Here is a 20,473-nt window from a genome sequence, read left to right as displayed (position 1 = left end):
CCGCGCCTGCCGCGCCTCCTCCAGGGCGGCCTTCAGGGTGTCCAGCTGCCGGCGCTCGCCCAGCTGCGCGGCGCGGGCCTCGTCCAGCTCTTCCTGCAGCGCCCGGCCCCGCTGCCGTTCCAGCTCCAAGCTCAGGGTCAGAGCCTGCCTCTCCTCCTCCTGCGGCCCCGGGGAAGGCGCGATCTTAGCAAGCCCGCGGCCGCCGGAAATCTGCCCCTGGCCCCCACCCCGGAGGACCAGCAGGTGGCAAGCCCACGGCTTGGCTCGGAATGTAGTAAATAAGAGCTTCTCTTCCAGAACTACATCTGGGTTCAAATCTGTCACTTACTATGTGTTCTGAGGCACAGTCTCAACCTGCAAAACGGGCATAACGCTAGGGTCTAGTGTGAGGATCAAAGCACAAAGTGCACAGGAAGTAAGGAATTAGCCCCCTGCGTGGCTCAGAGTGAGCACTGGGTCCACAAAGCATCGCTATCCTCATCAGGATGAGTTCCACGGAGGCCAGAAAATCCAGCACGCAAAGTCACGTCCGGCCAGCCAGCACCCTTCACCCGCACTGTTGCACGAAGCCTGTTAAGGTGAGCAGTACCAGGGACGCCTGGGTGGCTCAGCTCATGACCTCATGGTTCGTGGGTTCAGGCCCCACGTCCGGCTCTGTGCTGAACGCTCAGAGCCCACAGCCTGCTTGGGATTCCATGTCTCTCTCTCTCTGTCCCTAAAAGATGCGAAGCACCAGCCTGCACATAGCCAGTGAGTCCCCAGCCTGGCTACTCATTCACATGAGTAATCATCTTGTCACCGCAGCTGCGACAAACCTGATGGAGTCCCGTCCCATACCCTGCCTCGCCATGCCGGACGCCACGGTTTCCAAACCTCGCTGAACAAAATCACCTAGGGACTTGCTGAAAATGTTTAGTCTCTTGGCCCCTCCATATACCTACTGGACCAAAACCCCTGGCAATGGGTCCCAGAAATCCACCGTTTCAAGTAATCCCCTGGTGATTCTACTGAGGACATGATTTACCGAGTCTCTCAAGCTAAGTTGGTGGTGGAGCCCCGTTTGCGGAATAAGTGTTCTAAGGAACACACTTTGGGAAACACCCGCCCCCCCAACCCAGTGCAGCTGCCACAACCGCCAATGGCAAGCGGCCCTCGAGAAGTAATTAGCGGCCTCCACCAAGGTCACCGCAGCCTGGCATCCTCACCAGCGTCTCTCTTTCCCGTTGCTGCAGTCTGGCACCTTCCTGCTCACGACTCAGGGCCTCCAGGGCCTCAGAAAGGCTCTGCTCCAGGTGGGTTACTGTCTTTCGGGGACAGGAGGACACGAGACAGGAGAACGGATGAACTTGTACTTCAGAAAGTGAGAGATAGTGTAAAAGTAAGGCTCAGGGCACCTGGGTGGCTTGGTTGGGTGTCTAACTTAGGCTCGGGTCATGATCTCATGGTTCGTGGGTTCGGGACCGGCATCAGGCTCTGGTGCTGATGGCTCGGGGCCTGGAGCTGCTTGGGATTCTGTGTCTTCCATTCTCTCTGCCCTTTCCCCCCACTTGTACTCTGTCTCTCTCTCAAAAAATAATGATCAAAAAAAATTTTTTTAATTAAGAAAAAAAAAGACCTAACTAAATGACGTGGGGGTCAAAGACAAGGCCACAGGGTGTGGGGAAAGCCGGGAAGACATGGACGAGGCAAGTCTAACGGTAAAAACGCTGCAAGGAGAACAGGCCAGCTTCTGGAAGCCTGGCTCCATCGGCCTGAGTCAGAGCCATTTCGACCCCCTTCCACCTGCCAATCTGTGACTGCGGGTCTGATGCCGTCTGACCCACTGGCCCACCTCCTGCTGCTTGCTTCTGGTGAGTTCGGCTGCCTGGCGTTCCTCCTGGAGCCCACGAAGCACCTCTGCGCGCTCGGCTTCGTGCCGGTTCCAGCCCTCCACCACACGGGCCAGGGTCTCAGGAGGGGAGAGCCGGATGGCATTTCCAAGTCAGTGTTTTGCCCTCTTTCTCCCCGGGGGATCGGGAGGTCAACAGCCACCTCCCCCTAGGAGTCGGGAAACCCGCGGCCAACTCCCAGCGTGAGCACAGACACCGCGGCTCCCTCCTGCCCTGACCCTATTCCGCTCCCTTGGCACCTTGTCCAACTGCTCGATCATGACGTCCTTCTTGCGGTCAGCGGTCACGGCCACAGCTAACTGCTGCTGAAGCTCCAGCACTCGGGTCTGGAGGCTCTGAATGTGGCGCTCGCAATGCTGGGAAGGAGGGTGACAAGGCTGGGGTGACCGTCCCTAATCTGACCAAAGCATCGACCTTCCCAGCTCCTCTCAGTGAAGACGGGCTGGAGTCAGGGAGCCTGGGGCCCAATGACAGAGTAGCTTTGGAGAAGAAGATTCGGGAATCCTGGACCAGGAACCTTGAGGCCCAAGGCCCCCAAGGCCTTCCTCTACCATCTCGGATGATAGACAGGGGCATAGCTGCCAGGCTCTTCCCTTTCCTGGATCTCCTGAGGAGAATGTCCATGAACCTTCTGGCAGGAGTGGAACAGCCCCCACGGCAGAGTGGGAAGTTACCCCCCCTCCCCAGAAGCTCGTCGGGCACAGTGATGAAACACGGCAGAGAGAGAGCAGAAAGCCCTTCATTCACGCCCAGGTGGCTTAAGATCGAGGAAGAGACAACACCGCCAGTGACCCTGACCTTGCCTCTGCCCCGTGCCTCTCTCTGCCCCCTGCATGCAGGCTGAGGTCTGCACGGCTAAAGCTCACTGCAACACCAACGGCTGTAAAGCCTTCACACCAGCCAGCAAGGCTCGTCCATTCGCCCCCCCACTTCCGGGACGTTTCTTTGTGTCGGGCGTATTCTAGACTTTAGGAAGACAGGGCGGAACAAGATCAGGTACGGCCCTCATGGAGCTTAGGTTTCAGAGGGGAGAATCGAGCTATATCGTCCTGTGATGAGCTCTATGAGGGAAGTATCAGAGCGACCCGAATGAACGCGGGGAGGAGGAGGAATGCACCGTGTTAGATCAGCCGGTCAAGGAGGACCTCCCTCAAGGTCCATCTGAGCAGAGTCCCGGCCTGCGGGCCCTTCGCCCTCGGCCCTGTTCGACACCCGGCCTATTTCTGATCGTTGCCGCTTTTTAAAAGAAGCCTCGGTGACTCACCTTGCGGCGGGTATGCTCCGAATCCAGGGCGTCCCTCAGGCCCTGGAAGTCCGGGGCATGCGCTGGGGGGCCTGGCCGAAGGCTGGTGTAGCGGGGAAACAGGTCCTCCAGGGCTGGGGCCGAGCTGGACGGAGATAAGTCCTGCAGGGGTCGGGTGCTGAGCAGACCGGGCAGAGAAAGTCAGGGCTGGGAGAGTTTTCGAGATCACCTCGTCCAATTGTGCCATTTTCCAAATGAGGAAACAGAAACTCACAGAGGGCAAGGGACTTGCCCCAAGTCACAGAGCTAGACCTGGACAGGGCAACCAACTGCACTTAGGTTCTGTGAGTCACTCTCTAGCGCTCCTTCCTCCCCGTAGTAACAGTCCTAGTAGAAACAAGCCACCTCTTCTGAGGGGAAAAGGACTCGAGGTTGGGAGGAAGCCAGGTTCTAGGCAGCAGATGCCCACATTCCTGAAGGAAAGGGGTTGGAAGACAGGAGAGAACGGACGAAAAGTGAAAGGTAAGGGATGGGCATCGGAGGGCCCTAGGAAGTACGGAAGCAGGAAGGAGAGAGGAAAGGAACGGGGCACTTGGCTTTCCCAGCGAGCCAGCGAGGAGAACCCCCAAGGGGCACTCACTTCAGCAAGGTGGCTGTGCTGTCACTGTCGAAGGAGTCCTCTTCTCGTCTCTCTGAGCCAGCGCCTGGGGTGAGGGGGTCCCCTGCGGGCAGCCAGAGGGACCCCCCAGCCAGCGTCAGGTAAGACTTAGGAACAGGGACCACTTGAAGCCGGAGAGGAGAGGGCCCTCCTTTCTACTTCACCCACTCCTCCGGCCCCCCTCCCAAAGACCAGAAGCTTCTCCTCCTGCCATCTCAGTCTCCCTTTCTCCACCTTCTCCTGCCCCTCACGTTCAGGTTCTCCTTCATGGGTTACTCACGATAGGCTGCATCACGTGAGGTCTGGAGCAGGCTCTGGAGTTGACCCCGAACGCTTTCCATCTCAAAAATATGCTTCGAACCATCCTAGGAAAAAAAGCAACATGAAAATCAGATACAGGCTGAAAACTTATGTTCTACCTCCTGCCCAACACTCCAGAATGTTTACTCCGGCACCTGGGAAAGGCAAGAAAAGCAGAACTGACTCAACTCAAATGTCTACAGAAGCCGGCTGAGTAGTGGAAACGAATGAACTGGGCACGCCAGGACAAGGCTGGGGAGGGTCCTTGCCAAGTAGAGAGCAAATATCTTTCTGAAGACTGTATGGTCCGTGGCTACCGCTTTCTCAAACTCTGGGAGACCCAACTGGTCTGCAAATTGTCCGCAACACTTTTTCTAGCCAACACTCATAACTATCCTCTCTGCAACATGTGTCATTGATTAGGCTGTGTTTTAATGACTCAGATGCCAAATTTTAAACCATGCAATCAAAACAGCTTTGAGCCGGCAGGGCCTTAGCCTGTTTTGCTATCCTTATCCTCGCTCTTAGGACCCAGGTGCCAATCAAGGCACAGCACAGGGTGCCGCTGACCAAAAGACAGTTAAGTTAGTTACATTTCACAATTTTCCAAACGATGGTGTCCCTGGGCCCCTTTCTGCCTCATCAACATTTGCTCCCACGAACAAGCATGACGGCCTCCGTAGTTTAAAGGAATGTGAAATCCAACAGTAGGGAATTCAAATATCAGCAAAGCTATTTTTTTTTAGCCAAGACCCTAGAGATCCCCAAGACACACCTCGCTCACCTTCTTCTTCAAGTTGTTCTCCAATCCAGCTGACAAGCCGCGACTCAGCTCTTGCGCTAATCCGTCTAACATCTCATGAGGAGGTGGGGAGGAGGGGGGCAGGTATAGCTGGGCTCGGGCAGTGGCCTCTGCCTGGCGACTGAGGTGCAAAGAGGCATAGAGCTGGGAGGTCACCTCAGAGGACACTTGGTTCAGCCCAGGGGCTTCTGATGAGTCACTCAGGAGATCCTCAGTCCGGAGAGGTGAACTGGGGACCGTAGCTGATGTCGCCATGGGTACAAGGAGGAGACAACTGAGGACAGCAGAGCTGGGAACTCCTGGTCCTGCTGTAGGGCAGCCCAGGGGGGAAAGTACACGGAAGAAGAAGATTTGGGAGAAAGGAGGAAGACTCCAAGCCAAGGATCCTTGGTGAGTAACGGTATGGAGGCTTTCTGGTTAGAGGAAAGGTTTCCAGCAGTTCCAGAAGCCATGGGAGAGGGCAAAAGCATTTCCTTCCACAGCTCCTGGGAACTGTGGAAAAGGAGGATGCAGCAAGGAAGGGGTGGGGGCAGAAGACGGAGGGGCGACAGCACCCTTGCAGTTCCCCGGAGGGCTGAAAGCTTCAGATCAACTTCTGGCACAGGCCATCACTGGCCAACTGAACTCAGAACGTGCAAACTGAAATGCACCCAAACCCAATAGAGGCCTAATATCCCAGCAGCCGCCTTATGTGCCCCCCACCTCGCCCGAGTCTCAGAGAGGCAGGAACCTAACGTTTCCCACCTGTTCACACCCGTCTGTCATGCACTTGTTGCACCCGAGGTCAACCGTCTTGCATATCCCCTCCGACCCCTCCTGGCAATAAAGCCATAACAAGGTTCCCTAGAATCCCTCCGACCTCGATCTGACCTCGATCTCCCGAGAGAAACTTCGTAAACACTCGGTCACCCCCTGAGACCTCTCTAAAAGGTACGCCGCCCTCAAGCCTAGCCTGCGATCCTCTACCCCGACCACCCCTTGAGACTCCTCGCCACACCACCGGACCTCAGTCCCCCCTCAATTTGCCAAGGTGTGGACAAGGGGTTGTCCCCCTTCCCTGAACCTCGGTCCGGGAGCCCAAGGACGCGTCCACACCCACCCTCACCGCGCTCCCTACACTTAAAACCGTTGGCAGCCTCCCGCCCACCGTCCGCAGCCCCGCCTCGCACGGCTTGATGACGTCACCAGCCCAGCGCTCTCCCTAGCCGAGGCTCGAACAGCTTCTGGAGCCCGGGAGCCCGAGACGCGCGTGCGCGGGGCCTGCGGCACGGATTGGCTGAGGGAGGTATGGGGCGGAGTTAGTGCCCCGCCGCTGCAGTTTGAGGAGCGGGCGGGGCGGGGCTCCGCAGAAACCGGAAGTGTCTGTCGACGGGCCCCGGGAGCAGTTCCGGTGAGTCCGCGGGAGGGGTTCCCGCCTGGTTGGGGGAGTCAGGGACCGAAAACTGGAGCACCTGGGCTGCGGGCGGTCTCGGAGCGAGGCTTCCGTTCTTTGCCCTGCAGATGACTGTTCACAACCTGTACCTGTTTGACCGGAATGGAGTGTGTCTGCACTACAGCGAGTGGCACCGCAAGAAGCAAGCGGGGATCCCCAAAGAGGAGGTGACGAGAGGGCCCCGCGGAATCCGGGTGACCTCGCATCTCCAAACGCACATAGTCCCAGCCCACCCATTCCTTTCCAGACCCCGGTGCTTTCCACCCGTATCCCGTCGCCTTCAACAACCGACAGCTAACTCTGTCCCTCTCCTCTAGGAGTACAAGCTGATGTATGGCATGCTCTTCTCTATCCGCTCCTTTGTCAGCAAGATGTCCCCACTAGACATGTACGCTGAGTTAAAAGGGATGCTGAGGGAAGGAGGGCTAGTCTTGGGAATTTGGGGGGAGCCGGAGACTTTGCGGAGTAGAAGAAACATTGGACCTCAAGAGAGGGGAAGGAGACGGGGGAGGGGGTGTCTCTGAGTCTGGAGCGAGAGTGCTGGGGCTGGCTAGAGCGGGGATGGGGAAGATCTGAAGGCAGAGAGATTGGGTGCAGGGGCCAAACTGAGGGGTGAAGATGGGAGTTGTCTTTACTAAAATCAGATTCCTACAAATGAGATGTTTAAGGGAGTCGACCTAGACGAGATCAGAAGTATCTCTTTGGGAGAGATTATGCTCCTTACCATCGTCCTCATCTCTGCAGGAAGGACGGCTTCCTGGCCTTCCAAACTAGCCGTTACAAACTCCATTACTACGAGACACCCACTGGGATCAAGGTTGTCATGAATACTGACTTGGGCGTCGGACCCATCCGAGACGTGCTGCATCATATATACAGTGCGGTCAGTGCCAGCCCCTGGGACCCTCCCTTCCCCTAAAGTTCCTCAATAGCCACAGCCACGTAGAGCCTCAAGACTCGTTCAGCTTCCCTGCCCTAATCTTACTGTATCGTAGCTCTCTGGAAGCCAAGAATTTCCTGGGGACTCCTTAGGTCCTTAAACAGCACCACTTTGTCCTCAGGGAAGGCTTGACTCCCAGCCCTTAATCCTTGTGCATTCACACACCCCGGAGGTTATACTAGGTTTGGGGTTGGAAATAAGAAGTGTCCAAAGCCTGGCTCTAACACCCCTCCCCTCCGCAGCTATATGTGGAGCTGGTGGTGAAAAATCCCTTGTGCCCGCTGGGCCAAACTGTGCAAAGTGAGCTCTTCCGCTCCCGACTGGACTCCTATGTGCGCTCTCTGCCTTTCTTCTCTGCCCGGGCCGGCTGATGGAAGCACCCTACCTCCCCTCCCCTCCTCCTGCCAGGAGAATCCCTGTCTGCCTTGGGCCCTTCCTCACCTGTGTCACATGAGGGCTCCCACTGCATGCCCCTCTACCCCCGAAAGTTCCCCAGCAGCCCTACCAGGGGAACGGCCTAAAGCTCTCCCTGGTGCCCTCCCCGTGACAGGAAGGAAGCCCAGAGGAATCCCCACACCTCCAAACCAGGCTCTCTCCAGTTTGATCTCCTACCTGATGCTGCAAAAGCACAGAATAAACTTTCGGTAACCTTTTGCAGCCTCAGCGTGTCAGTGTGAGTGGTTGGTTGGGGTCTGGCCCCACGCATGACAGCATTAACCAGAGTGGCCACATCCCCTGAGCCTGTAAAGAGGCTTTGTCCGTGGGTTTCTCAACAGGGAAAGATCTTACTCGACTTAAACCCGGGGTTATGTCCAGATAAATCTATTGTAAGTTTAAAATGTCATGAGTCGAAAATGCATTTAATACACCTACCAAATGTCATAGCTTAGCCTACCCTACCTCAAATGTTCTGAGAACACTTACTTTAGTCTATGTTTGGGCCAAATTATCTAACACAAAGCCTATTTATAATAAAGTATTGAATAGGTCATGTGATTTATCCATTTATTTATTTTATTTTAGAGAGTGAGAGCATGTGGGCGAGAGGGGTCAGAAGGAGAGAGAGAGAGAGAGAGAGAGAGAGAGAGAGGGAGAGGGACTCTTAAGCAGGCTACGCTGAGCGTGGAGCTTGGCACAGAGCTCACGATCCTGGGAACATGACCTGAGCAGAAATCAAGAGTTGGATTGCCTCTCACCAGACCAAGCCACCCAGGTGCCCTTCATGTGATTTATTGAATACTATACTGAAAGCAAAAAACAGCACGATGTAAGTCTACCAGTGGTTTCCCCTTGTGATGCAGTGGCTGGCTGGGAGCTGAGGCTCCCTGCCACTCCCCCGCATCAGGAGAGAGGTATCTTACCGCATATTGCTAGCCCAGAAAGATCAAAATTCAGAGTATGATTTCTACTGAATGCCTATGGCTTTCGCACCATCATAAAATTTAAAAAATTACTATAAGTCAAACCAGAGATAGGACCGTCTGCACTGACATTTTGAACCGGATAAGACATTGCTGGGGGCAAAAGGGGCTGTCCTGTTTTGTCCTCGCCTCCACTCCCCAGCTTCTGATAGCACATCCCCAGTCCCAGGGGTGACAGTCAAAACTGTCGCCAGACCTTGCCATACGACCCCTAGGGGTATAATCGTCCCCGACTGAAATCCACAGTGCTGGAAGAAGGCCGGCCCGCTGAGGGTCCCAGGGCCTACGAGAGCCACCCTCCCGGGTTCCACTCTCCCGACTTCGCTAAGCACACAGAATATTCAAGCAGCCGAGCCTCCGAAGGCGGGGCTTATGCAGATAAGCCGCCGGCTTGGCAGGGAGGCGGGCGGCTTTATGCAGATGAGGGGGCGGTGCCTGCATGTTGATTATCTGGGCCCGCTGCCGACGCTGCTGGGAGCCTAGCGGTCCCGCGGCGGTTTGGGCTGAGGTGGCATCTCTCTTCCACCACCACCCCTCGTCCCTAGGTCCCCATCCTCCGAGGACCGCCCTCGACCTTTACCCTCCTCTCTTCCCCCTCCTTCTCCCCGCGCCAGGGCCCCCGTATCTGAATATCTGCACGCGTGTAGCCCCCCGCGTCTCTCCCCTCCCGCCGCAAACCCCGCGACCTCCAGCAGCCCGCCCCCGCGGGCCCGATCCTGCTGGCGGCTCCCGCCGCAGCCTCCTCCGCCTTCCCGCTGTCCCAGGGTGCGCGCCGCTACACCCCCCGCCGTCCGCGCGCGGGCTTCCCAGTTCCCTCCTCCTCCCGCCCCCTCGGAGCCCCCTCCCCCGCCCTGGCCAGCAGGCATGCAGGTGTCTATCGCTTGTACCGAGCAGAACCTTCGCAGCCGGAGCAGCGAGGACCGTCTGTGTGGACCCCGGCCGGGCCCCGGGGGCGGTAATGGCGGGCCGGTCGGCGGGGGTCAGGGGAATCCTCCGGGGGGAGGAGGGTCGGGCCCTAAGGCCCGGGCCGCACTGGTCCCCCGACCCCCAGCGCCCGCGGGGGCCCTCCGAGAGAGCACCGGCCGAGGCACTGGCATGAAATACAGGTATGGGGGTGGCTGAGCAGCCCACCCCATCTGCTCCCCTTTCCTGACCCCTGAGGCTTCCTGGGACGCCGCCAGGACCCCTCAGTCTTCGCTAAGAAGGTCCCAGTTCACTCCATCTCTTCTTCCCATCACCTGGGCGCTCCCTTACTCCGTCCCTCTCTTTGTCTTCGTGGGTGCCCTGAGTAGGAGAAAATCAACTTTATCGAGGCTGACCGGTCCTGTCAGAGCCCAGGGATGCCCCTACGCTTCCCTACTTACCCCCCAGGAAGGCCAGGGATGCTCGGATCTCCAGGCTGGGCCCCTCTGGGATGGAGTGTCCTTGGGTTGGTGTCCTGGGAAGAGGGGGGAAGGAAATGGCTTCTCACTCTGGCCTGCTCAGGCTGCCTGACCCAGATACTGCCCCCACCTGCCCCGAGGGCCGAGGGCCGCGGTCTCCTGCCGCTTTTCCCGGTTGGGGGGGGGCCTCTTGGAAGCATGGAGCACACCTCTCGACCCCATGCTGAGGGACCGGAGACAGGGGCCTGGTGGAGAAGGTAGACTGAATCATCACCGACTTTCCCAGAGAACCACTGGGCTCTCAGGAGTTGCACTGAGTGGGTGGTGGGGGGGTGGCCGGGGGGGAACGGCAGGGCTCCTGCCTGGGAGTGAGCAGAGGTCACTGTTCTGAACTGACTTTGTCACTTGAACATCTGGTCCCCTCCATGTGTTGGCTCTGAGACGCTGAGCCAGCCACCCACCCACCTGAGGAGGCCTTGGGAGGAGGGGGCTCTCTGGTTCAGAGACAGACTCCACAAGCCAACAGCAGTGGAGGGAGGAAGAAACCTGAACTGGCCTTTCCCATCATACTCCCCACTCAGGTGTCCCACCTGCGTTTGGGGGGCCCATCCGCCTAGCCTCTCCAAGGACCGTTGCCTGCCTGAGTGCCTAAACCTGACTTGGTTTGCCCCCTTCCACCTCAGGGTCTGCCCTCTAGTATCGCACCCTCTATAAGGGTGGGATTTCACCAACTCCTCGCAATCAGCCCGTCACATCCCTCCCAGCCCTGAACGCCATCATCCCAGAGGTGACTGGAACACAGACAAGACCCCAGCAGAGGAAGCACAAAGCAGGCAGCACGCCTTCCCTGTACTAGGAGGGCAGGGGCACTGGACTTTGGCTCCAGAGTCATTTATCCGTTCACGCATGCTAGCAGTGCCCGGTGCGGTAGGCCCACTGGGTCTAGTTCCTTTGGACTGAGATACCCTGAGGGCTTCTGATCTTGGAAGGAGAGGAGCTGGGGGCGGAGATTCTCTGCCCTGACTGGAGGCTCCACCCCTTCCTGCTGCTTCTGTATCCCGCAGGAACCTGGGGAAGTCTGGTCTTCGGGTATCCTGTCTTGGCCTAGGTGAGTTTGAAAGAAGAGGAGCGAAGCGGGTGGGCGCATTCGGGGCGTGCCTCCCGCCCGACTTCTTTCTTGCAGGCACCTGGGTCACATTCGGTTCTCAGATCTCGGATGAGGTATAAGTGATGGGGCCTGGAAGCAGGGTGAGGGGCTGTGAGGGAACCAGAAAAGAGGGATGTGGACTTGAAGAGGGGTTTGGACAACACACACGGAAAATGGCGGCCCTGAGGCTGGAGGCTGGGGATGGGGAGAAGGTGAAGGCAGGGCTGAGGTGTCGTGGGCAGGAGTGCAGCGAGGGGGGGTCCCCGAGGGCCAGTGGTTGCCCTGCATCTCTCTCTCTCTCACCTCCCTAGACAGCAGAGGACGTGCTGACCGTAGCCTATGAGCATGGCGTGAACCTGTTTGACACGGCTGAAGTGTACGCAGCGGGAAGGTAAGGACTGGGGTGAAAAGGCCAAGTTGGAAGGCTAAGAGGACCTCGGGGCTTCCTGTTTTCCCTCTGGGGGCCCCTGGGAATTCTGTAAACAAGAACTTCCGAACTTTCAGCCAATGGGCCCCCAAAGCACTATGGGAATTATAGTCCCAACAACAGTTCTTCTTCAGTTTAGAGGGCGGAGGGAGTCCTGTGCAGTCAAAATGAAATAAAACCAACAAATACACCCTGGGCATCGGTTATGTGCAACGCCGTGAGGATGACAAGGCTGACTTTTCAGACATGCCATGCCACACGTCACATGCGCATGGCTTCACACTGGGAATAAAGACCTAGGATGACCCTCCCCTCACTCTTCCATCTGGAAACTTCTTTTGCCCATCTTCAAGACGGCCCAAACGTCAGCTCCTCCGAGAAGCTTTTGCCCAGCTCCCCAGACTGGTCACCACTCACCTCAGGTCCTAAAGTCCTTTATACTGCCCTCTTGATGTACAATCCGTCAGTTATTGGTTTATGTCGCCATATTTGCTGTCCCGCAGAGAGGCTCCTCTGTCTGTGGGATCAGCTTGCTCTTCCCCGTGTCACCTAAGAACCTACACAAAGCCTAACAGAGCAGGCACTGTTTGTGGGAGGACAATAGGCCCTCCTAAGGCTCATGGTCAACATAGGGTTAAACAAACCCCAAACACAGGGAGATATGAAAGGTTAAATGATGGGAAAACTTCAGTAGCAGTCCACCAAGACCATTTAAGACGTCACATGTTAGCTAGCTCCTAATTAAGTGCCAAAGAATTGAGCCAACAAAAGTTATGAAAAGCGACAAGAGGGGCTGACTGCAGACTATGGAATCAGAGAACACTTCCAATAAAACGAAGCGGAATCCAGGCTAAGCTTTGGATGGCGTGTGGGATTTTGCAGAGGCTCAAAGAAGGGAGAGGGCAACGCAGACGGTTGGAACCAGACCAGATAACAGTGTCCCCCGCCCCCACTACTCTGTTCCTCTCTCATCATCTTATTCTACCCCTTTAGCACCTGGAACAGAGGTTGGTGCACGGTTGATGTACAACTGCTGTTTGTTGTATGAATGAAAACTAAAGGACGACGCCCCTCCTTCTGGGAGCCCTTATTTTGTTCAGGATGGTCTGACACCCCATTAGGTGGCTCCTTGCTTCATGGTCCACTTTACGAGAGAGGAAATGCATGGTACGGAAGGGTGGGGAGGAGGGTCAGTGCTTCTGCATTGTCTTTCTTCTAGGGCTGAAAGGACCCTAGGCAACATCCTCAAGAGCAAAGGATGGAGGTGAGACTGTGTTTCCAGGGGTTGCTGGGGAAATGATTATCCAACATCCTTCCTCCTGCTTGTCTCTTTTTCCCTTGTTCCAGGAGATCAAGCTATGTCGTCACCACCAAGATTTTTTGGGGAGGACAGTAAGTGGCTGCCACGCTCTATTTGGGGAGATCTACAGAGAATGTGTGAAGGTGCACGGGAGAGGCGTGGGCACAGCTGCTACCCCAGGTCTGCGTCCTGCCCGTGAGGACCCACGCAGTCCCACTTTCTCATGGCGCCAGGCCAGCCCCAGTCCCCTATCTCGGTCACACCTCTTCTTTGACTTACCTTTTCCCCGCAGGGCAGAGACCGAGAGAGGCCTGAGCCGCAAACACATCATTGAGGGTGAGAGCGAGGGGCTGGGAACCTGCCGTGGCTGGGTACAGAGCCCGAGGAGTTGGGGACGTCCTCTGAGACCCTGAGTTGGAGGCTTTGGCGAGGGCAGAGGGGAGTTGGGTGGCCGTGGCAAGGGGGTAATGTGTAAGTCCTTCGGGGAAACCGAGGCTGAAGTTCTTAACTTCCTCTCCCCACCCCTGCCCCAGGCTTGCGAGGATCCCTGGAGCGCCTCCAGTTGGGATACGTGGACATCGTCTTCGCCAATCGCTCAGACCCCAATAGTCCCATGGAGGGTAAAACCAGCACCCCGACCCTGACGATCCCCTAAAAGAGCACTTCCTCAGGCTTTCAGCGGGAAGCCGGCCCCTGCTCAGGAAGCCTCCCAGCCTCCACAGTGGAGGCTCAGCCCCCAGGTCTTGGATGGGGTGGGAGGTGAAGTACAGGTACCAACCTCTGATTACACAGGGATGCCTGGCGTCTTGGTGGGGCAGGCAGAGGGCTACAGATCTGGAGCCCTGGATGCCAGGGGTCTGACAGTGAGATTCCTTCTCTCTCTCCCGTGTGCCTAGAGATTGTTCGAGCCATGACCTATGTCATTAACCAGGGCCTCGCCCTGTACTGGGGGACATCCCGATGGGGAGCTGCGGAAATCATGGTGAGCGTGCCACCTCGCTTCCCCCCTCCTCCTCCCACAACAGGCCCCCACCTTTCACACGGCTGTTCCGAACCCCACTCCACGGAAGGGGCGGGGGAGTGGAAGGCCATGGGAAAGAGTGCTCTGACCTCCGTCTCTTCCCCACCCCAATGCAGGAGGCCTACTCCATGGCCAGACAGTTCAATCTGATTCCTCCAGTGTGCGAACAGGCAGAGCACCATCTGTTTCAGAGAGAGAAGGTGGAGATGCAGCTGCCCGAGCTCTACCACAAGATTGGTTTGCAGCCCCCTATCCCTGCCTGTCCCTTGGCCTGACTGTCACCTGGATCCCTTTCCCCACATCCAGTCATCTCCCTCGTAGGTGTTGGCTCAGTTACCTGGTCCCCCGTGGCCTGTGGTCTCATCACGAGCAAGTATGATGGGCGAGTCCCAGATACCTGCAGGGCCATCAAGGTGAGATCTGGGGGCTCAGGGCGGCAGGGCCGGGCTATCAGGGCTGCTCTGGGCGGTGGGGGAGTGGCCCTTTGCCCATTCTCCTTGGCCTCCAGGGCTACCAGTGGCTCAAGGACAAAGTGCAGAGTGAAGATGGCAAGAAGCAACAATCCAAAGTCATGGACCTCCTTCCCATCGCCCACCAGCTGGGCTGCACTGTGGCACAGCTTGCCATCGGTGAGACACGCTGCCCTGGACTCTGGACTCTGACGGGCCTCATGTGCTGGGACACCCCCAAACCCAAGACTGGCTTGTCCCCAAGGCAGCCCCTCTTCCCCAGAGACACTTCTGAGGTCTGTATGCCCACTGTTGCCCACTTCTCTTTCTTATCTCCTCCGGCCCCAGCGTGGTGTCTCCGCAGCGAGGGTGTCAGCTCGGTCTTGCTGGGGGTGTCAAGCGCAGAGCAGCTGATAGAACACCTGGGAGCCCTACAGGTGAGCCGGGGACTCAGAGGCAGAGCCCATCTCTGTCCCCTTCCCCAACAGTCAGGGCCTCGCCGTCCAACCCGTTATGGGCCTGGGAGGTCAGCCACTACAAAGACCCCACTTTGCAGAGAAGAGGCTCCAGAGCGACCGAGGGCGAGGCAGGGGCGCGGCTGAGGCTCTCCCCGCGCCGTGCTGCTCCCCCGGCCCTCGAACCGCACGCCCTTCTTCAGCGTCCTCTCCAGCACTAGCTTCTCCTGCAGGTGCTGGGCCAGCTGACGCCGCAGACGGTGATGGAGATAGACGGGCTTCTGGGGAACAGACCGCATTCTAAGAAATAATCCGTCGGGGGCGAAGGCACCCACAGCGGGGACGCCGCCCCCGCCGAAAAGCGCTTCCCCGCACCCGCTCCACCTCCCGCCCCGGATCCCTCCACGCCGCTGCGCCGGGAGGCCCCGCCCACCAACGAGGCCCGGCCTCGAGTAGCGCTGCGCATGAACAAAGCCATATCCTTCCGCGGCCAGGCTCGCCAGGGCAAGTAGTGCGCCGCCGCCCACTGCGTCCTTCCAGGCCCTCCTGCTACCCCCGGGCATGAGCTGCCGGGCCGTCCCCTCTCTGCCACTTGGTCTCACTCCCTTCTCTCTTCCCCTAATCGCCGCCGAGGCCCGAGGGAGGGGGAGACACAAAAACAGGGCAGATACAGATGACATGCAGATTACCTCAGAAGTGGCCCTTGATGTGTCATCAAGGGGTACTAACCGAATAAGGAGGGAGTTGTGATGTCATCTGGGACAAAGGAAATGGGGCTGTGACCGGATCCGGTACAAAGGCAGCCAGGCTGGCCCTGGCGGGAAGGAAACGATCATCTTTGAGGACCCTGCCTCCCAGCCAAGGGGGCGGGCGGGCAGGGGGAGGCTCAAAATCAGCGCTAGTGCCCTACTTGGAGAGGGGGTCTGGTGGGAAATACAGTGACGCAGCACTGCCGCGGGTCAAGGGAAATTCGATGGCAGACGTATGCTGGCGAAAGTGATTAGGGTGGCCTCTCAGAAAAATTGGGCTGTGCTTTGGAGGGGGGACATGGTGACAGCCTTTAGGTCATGGCGGACACGCGGGGCTGACCTAAGTCCAGGGACAGACTTGTGAGCCTTGAGCAGGAATTCCGACCTGGCAGTGGAGGACTGCAGTCTTCCTTCTGGCACTAATCATACAGCAATAACGATGGGCCCTCTTCTGTAAGGCTTCCCAGGGAACTTGTAAATAAACTCTCAGCTTGATCCTCACTCACCGTATCGGAAGTCGCCAGGGGGCTCAGCCCCGGACATCAGGCCGTTGCTCAGCTCCCTGTCGTTAGAGAGCTCCAGTACTAGCCTTCTCTGTTGACCTGGGTTGACGTCATGTGGTGAGTTGACCTCGGTGGACTCATGTTGCTAGTCACTGCCCCACCCCTCCTTCAGTCACTGCGTGCCTCAGGGCCCGTGCGTTTGGCTTCATTGTCCCGCCGCTCCCTCTGACACCCAGGCCTCCTGTTTAAAGCTAACGTTAGCCACACTTCTTGCATGTTTCGTTTCCCTTTCCTGATACCCACACCGATGCCAAGGAACTATCCGGTGGTTTTCTTGCGGCTGAATGGGAGGGGCTCTTCTGAAGTGGAGCCATTGGGGCTTGGTGACCGAGAGGTACGATGAAAACCGGTCTGCGGTTGAGATGATGCAGAGAAAGGGAGGGAAAGGAGTTCTCATAAAGGAAAAAAGAAAACCAGTGGAAGGTCAGGGGGGAGGGTGGCAGAAAAGCAGAGACTTGGATGGGATTATATCAAGTACCCCCCCTGCCTAGTCCTCCCCCAGAGGACTCCGATTCCCCTGGGCCACAAAGTGGGTGGAAAGTTTCACAGATCACAAGACAGGGGAGGATGAGCTTTGCCTTCCTTAAAATACAACCTCACCACCTCCTTTCTACGCGTCCTCACCCTTCCTTGATGCTGGAGTGTAGGGAGCAGAGTAAAAGCAATCTCCAGAAAGAGAAAAGTCAGCAGCCTCCCATTTGCTGGCTAGCAACTGGCCGGGTCCACTAATGAATAGTTACAGCCACTGCTAACATCTCCCACTCACTCTGGAAGACTGGCGGAAACAGGGACGTAAATCGTATGACTAAACTAGGATTATTCATTCTGTAACAAACATGCAAAAATTTCTAAATTCAAAATAGTGTTCTCTTTAAACGGTTACCTCAGAGGATTATCCGTTTATTTTAATAATGTCTCTGCCGACCCTTGCTCAAAACACTACAAAAAAAGACTCTCAGAAATTCCTTCCTGTTTGTAAAGTGCTTGTAAGAAATCCTCCCTTATAGTCACACTTCATCTACTGTATTTATCATGCACATCATTCACGAATTTATTTGTTTATTTATTGAGTCCCACTAAGGTAGGGCACAGGGATACGGTGGGAAACAGAATCACACCCAGAATAGCCTGCATGGACTTTACAGATGGGAGGGGCAAACAAGTCACCCCCCAAAAGACACACATCTCTGTTGTCCAAAGTCCCGAGGCAAGCACGTGGTGCCACCCGAGCCCACGGCGGATTTGACAAGGTGAGGCTTGGCGCTGGAGGACGAGTGGGGGCTAACCGAGTAAAGCCCAGTAAGGGAATCGCACACCCAGAAGCTTCGTGGCAGAAAGGGACGTGCATGCCCAAGGTCAAAGCCAGAGGGGTCTAAAGAGAGAATAGAAGCTGAGAGCCATGGGTGGGTTCAGGCACACAGGACCGTAGAGGGCACTTGGCAATATTCTTTTCATCTTAAGGGTAACAGGAAGCCCTCGTATCGGTTATCCATGGATATGTACACAATTCACCCCCAATATTTAGGGGCTTGGAACAACTTTTTAAAATTTGACCCCCCCCCCCCATTACTCGGTGGCTTGGCTGTTTCCTCGGCTCTTTCCTCCTGGGCTCACTCACGTGGCTGCAGGCGGCTGGCAGGTCGGCCGAGTGGGCAAGTCAGCTGGCCTCACTGGCACATCTGGCTGTTGTGTCCGTGTAGCCTCATCTGCTGGCAAGTTCCCTGACGTAACAGACTCGGGAGCCGAAGGGGTGAAGGCGAAGGCTGCAAGGCCCCTGAAGGACCATGCCCCAGAACTCCCACAACATCACTTCTGCCCTGTTCTGTCGGTCCAGGCAAGTCACCAGGTGAGCCCAGATTCAAGGGCTAGGGGGACAGCCCCCAATTCCTGCCGGCAGGGGCCGCAGCGTGACTCGGCAGAGGAATGTGGACCTATGCCACTGTCACCACATTGAGAGGTTTTAAGCAGGAATGGAAGTGGTGTGTGGTGGGACCTGGTTGGGCTTGAGATCTGGAAAGATCGCGGTCAGCAGCGTAGAGAGAAGGCCGGATGGCTGTGAACAGAGACTGCCTCAGAGGCTCTACCAGGGTCTGAGCAGGGGATGAGGGCGGCGGGACTGGGCCGTGTTCCGTAGGTGGAGAGGAAGTAGGCGGGCCAGGGGGACATGCAGGAGGCAAAACGAACAGGGCTTGCTGAGAAGTGGGTAAAGGAAGGTGAGAGTGAGGGGGGCGGGGGATCAAGGATGATTCTGGAGCTGGGTAAAGAAAGAGGTGGGAAACACTGGAAAAGTGCTGATTGGGACAAGGAGAGCACCGCTTCGGGGTTTTGGAGACAAACGATAAAGGAAGGTCCTGAGCTTAGAGTCCAAAGCTCCGGCTGTCAAGCACTTGGGGATCATTTATATAATCACGTCTGCCCTGGATGATTAGCATGTAATCACCACCTGAAGACGGGAAAGTGTGTGAGGAGACTTATTAACAACAGTCCAAGGAGAAGTTCCAGAAAAGGTTTTGAATGATGACAGCATCGTTGGCCTAAGTAGATAGCTTCCCCCAAGTGACCACGACGACCATACAACTCAGAAGTTCTCCGATGTTCGCTTACAAGTCATGGTATATACGCCTCCTTGCAAACCATTGTCCTCTAGCGGGTTCACAATCTACTTGAAAAACAAAACCAGCTTGGGGCAAGTGGGCGGCTCGGTTGGTTGAGCATCCCACTTGGGCTCAGGTCATGATCTCACGGCTCGTGGGTTCGAGCCCGGCTCAGACTCAGGCTCAGAGGCTGGCCTGCTTCAGATTCTGTCTCCATCTCTCTGTCCCTCCCCTGCTCATGCTCTGTCTCTCTCTCTCTCTCTCTCTAATATAAAATAAAACATTAAAAAAACCCCACAGCTCTATGTTGCCTGGCATCTACAAATGCCATGGGTGTAGAGAAGCCCGCCCTGTATTGACCAAGAGAGGTGGGTGTTGAAAATGGGTTGGGTACTGAGCAAGTGAACACAGTATAGGCTGGGGACACGGGATTAAAAATAGCTAACACGTGGTGTTTTCTGAGGGCCAGGCCCGGCTCTAAGCACCTTACATGTACAAATTCATCACTCCTATTATCATCCACGTTTCCTAGAGGAGAGCAACCGGTCCAGAGAGGTTAAGCAACTTGCTCAAAGTGTCACGACTTCTAAGTGCTGGAAGGTAGGATCTGACCTCAAGCCAGCTGGCTGTAGCGACTGTGCTAGCACCTTCCACGACAGAACCTGCAAGGTAGGGGCGGGAGAGGAGCGCCAGGAGGCAGCTGGGGTGGGCGTGGTCCCACCCGGGAGTGTGGGCTGTGCTACGTCCTGTTTACCTGGGGGAAGTCAGACCCCTGAGTCAGAACTCAGGCTGGGCGGCGTGGCTGAGACCATCACGGGGTGTGGGTGTCCGGACCTGGCTCCTCGGGAAGGAAAGGATTCCCAGCATTCCTAGCAGGAAGGCCACCCATGGCCCTGGCATCTAGGTGGCTCCTTAGGCTGAGATGTCAGCTGAGAGGTGAGCAGTTGGAAGAGAATGAGTCTGGCAAGCCAGCCTTCCAAGAACCCAGGCAGGGTGGGTTTAATAAAGTGAGTTGAAGGCGGCCTCCGTGCTTATCGTCCGGGAGCCCACTCAGGACCGGGCAGGATGGGCAGTGTCACTGGCTCAGGCAGGATGTCTGGGTGGGGTTGTGAACGAGCCTGAGCGACTGAACGAACAGGCCCAGCGGGCAGCAGAGACCTGGGCAGCGCCCCGGGCCAGCAGCAGAGGCTCAGGGCGCTGCAAGGGGCCTGGAGATCTGCACACAGAATTAAGGGGGTGCTAGCTTAGTGTTGGGGGACGAAGGCAGGCGTGGGGAGAGCGGGGCGGTGTGCTCCCACCGGCCCAGTCCCCCCGCCACCGGGGCCACCTGACCCGCCCGACCCACCCCGGCAGTCCAGGCATTCCCAGCTTCGCGCCTCCACCGCCCCCACGCGTGCCGCAGCGGGGAGCGGCCCAACCCCGGGGGTGACGCCTCGAGGGGCGGGGTCTCGCTGTTAAAACCGGCGAGAGGCCGCGGCGCCCGCCCCAGGAGCCGACCCAGGCCACCAAGAGGGACGGCGCGTTCAGTCCGCGGAGCCGGCTGAGCCCGCGACGCCCTCGAGTCCGCAGCTGACACCATGCAGCTCCTGGTAAGGGTGCCGTCCCTTCCGGAGCGGAGCGAGCTCGACTGCGGCATCTGCTACCGGCCCTTCAACCTCGCGGGCCGCGCGCCCCGCCGCCTGCCCGGCACGGCGCGCGCCC

General features: G+C 57.3%; 4 protein-coding genes and 3 long non-coding RNA genes across 9 annotated transcripts in view; 3 read left to right on the top strand and 4 right to left on the bottom strand.

The window, feature by feature from the left end:
• Positions 1–6,127, bottom strand: part of CNTROB (centrobin, centriole duplication and spindle assembly protein) — an 18,034-nt gene extending 11,907 nt beyond the window's left edge. The window contains exons 1-8 of the mRNA XM_029928799.1: positions 4,875–6,127; positions 4,071–4,155; positions 3,773–3,854; positions 3,154–3,310; positions 2,129–2,245; positions 1,832–1,948; positions 1,206–1,304; positions 7–159 (exon numbers count right to left, since the gene is read on the bottom strand). Coding sequence (XP_029784659.1) covers positions 7–159; positions 1,206–1,304; positions 1,832–1,948; positions 2,129–2,245; positions 3,154–3,310; positions 3,773–3,854; positions 4,071–4,155; positions 4,875–5,147 — 1,083 coding nt within the window. The 5' untranslated portion in view covers positions 5,148–6,127. The remainder of the gene's footprint in view (positions 1–6; positions 160–1,205; positions 1,305–1,831; positions 1,949–2,128; positions 2,246–3,153; positions 3,311–3,772; positions 3,855–4,070; positions 4,156–4,874) is intronic.
• A 68-nt stretch (positions 6,128–6,195) lies between these two features.
• Positions 6,196–7,924, top strand: TRAPPC1 (trafficking protein particle complex 1). The gene is made up of 5 exons (XM_029927891.1): positions 6,196–6,282; positions 6,393–6,491; positions 6,642–6,712; positions 7,069–7,207; positions 7,507–7,924. Exons 2-5 carry the CDS (start codon positions 6,393–6,395, stop codon positions 7,633–7,635), a joined length of 438 nt encoding a protein of 145 aa, XP_029783751.1. The 5' UTR covers positions 6,196–6,282; the 3' UTR covers positions 7,636–7,924.
• Positions 7,925–9,127: 1,203 nt separating this feature from the next.
• On the top strand, positions 9,128–16,384 carry KCNAB3 (potassium voltage-gated channel subfamily A regulatory beta subunit 3). Its single transcript, XM_029928459.1, has 14 exons — positions 9,128–9,791; positions 11,132–11,175; positions 11,251–11,288; positions 11,526–11,605; positions 12,861–12,905; positions 12,989–13,033; positions 13,234–13,277; positions 13,475–13,561; positions 13,838–13,923; positions 14,079–14,199; positions 14,284–14,375; positions 14,471–14,591; positions 14,760–14,848; positions 15,100–16,384. The coding sequence occupies exons 1-14, from the start codon at positions 9,550–9,552 to the stop codon at positions 15,175–15,177; spliced, it is 1,212 nt and encodes a 403-aa protein (XP_029784319.1). The 5' UTR covers positions 9,128–9,549; the 3' UTR covers positions 15,178–16,384.
• On the bottom strand, positions 9,517–11,250 carry LOC115282419. The gene is made up of 3 exons (XR_003904630.1): positions 11,136–11,250; positions 10,050–10,123; positions 9,517–9,969 (listed from the first exon to the last, which is right to left on the bottom strand). It is a non-coding gene; the product is annotated as an uncharacterized LOC115282419 (long non-coding RNA).
• Positions 16,385–17,220: 836 nt separating the features above from the next.
• LOC115282421 lies at positions 17,221–18,819 on the bottom strand. Its single transcript, XR_003904631.1, has 2 exons — positions 17,797–18,819; positions 17,221–17,550 (listed from the first exon to the last, which is right to left on the bottom strand). It is a non-coding gene; the product is annotated as an uncharacterized LOC115282421 (long non-coding RNA).
• A 410-nt stretch (positions 18,820–19,229) lies between these two features.
• LOC115282288 lies at positions 19,230–20,371 on the bottom strand. The gene is made up of 3 exons (XR_003904572.1): positions 20,279–20,371; positions 19,527–19,988; positions 19,230–19,434 (listed from the first exon to the last, which is right to left on the bottom strand). It is a non-coding gene; the product is annotated as an uncharacterized LOC115282288 (long non-coding RNA).
• Positions 20,350–20,473, top strand: part of RNF227 (ring finger protein 227) — a 1,044-nt gene continuing 920 nt past the window's right edge. For all 3 annotated transcript variants that reach the window (XR_003904571.1, XM_029928253.1, XM_029928251.1), the window contains exon 1: positions 20,350–20,473. This exon is cut by the window's right edge and continues 336 nt beyond it. Coding sequence is in view for 2 of the 3 variants with exons in the window: in XM_029928253.1 (XP_029784113.1) it covers positions 20,350–20,473 (124 nt within the window). In the remaining variant the exon portion in view is untranslated.

This window comes from Suricata suricatta, chromosome 17 (genome assembly GCF_006229205.1).
Source record: "Suricata suricatta isolate VVHF042 chromosome 17, meerkat_22Aug2017_6uvM2_HiC, whole genome shotgun sequence".
Taxonomy (NCBI): Eukaryota; Metazoa; Chordata; class Mammalia; order Carnivora; family Herpestidae; genus Suricata; species Suricata suricatta.
The sequence above is the reverse complement of the archived record's forward strand: the minus strand, read 5'-3'. Positions and strand labels throughout refer to the sequence as shown.

What these genes read in the sequence shown, in the direction of transcription:
- TRAPPC1 (XM_029927891.1), top strand. Translation starts at nt 6,393, where the DNA reads ATGACTGTTCACAACCTGTACCTGTTTGACCGGAATGGAGTGTGTCTG. An exon ending in CGGGGATCCCCAAAGAGGAG is followed by an intron (nt 6,492 to 6,641) that starts GTGACGAGAGGG and finishes CCTCTCCTCTAG; the next exon opens with GAGTACAAGCTGATGTATGG. An exon ending in AAGATGTCCCCACTAGACAT is followed by an intron (nt 6,713 to 7,068) that starts GTACGCTGAGTT and finishes TCATCTCTGCAG; the next exon opens with GAAGGACGGCTTCCTGGCCT.
- KCNAB3 (XM_029928459.1), top strand. Translation starts at nt 9,550, where the DNA reads ATGCAGGTGTCTATCGCTTGTACCGAGCAGAACCTTCGCAGCCGGAGC. An exon ending in AAGATTTTTTGGGGAGGACA is followed by an intron (nt 13,034 to 13,233) that starts GTAAGTGGCTGC and finishes TTTTCCCCGCAG; the next exon opens with GGCAGAGACCGAGAGAGGCC. An exon ending in CGAGCTCTACCACAAGATTG is followed by an intron (nt 14,200 to 14,283) that starts GTTTGCAGCCCC and finishes TCTCCCTCGTAG; the next exon opens with GTGTTGGCTCAGTTACCTGG.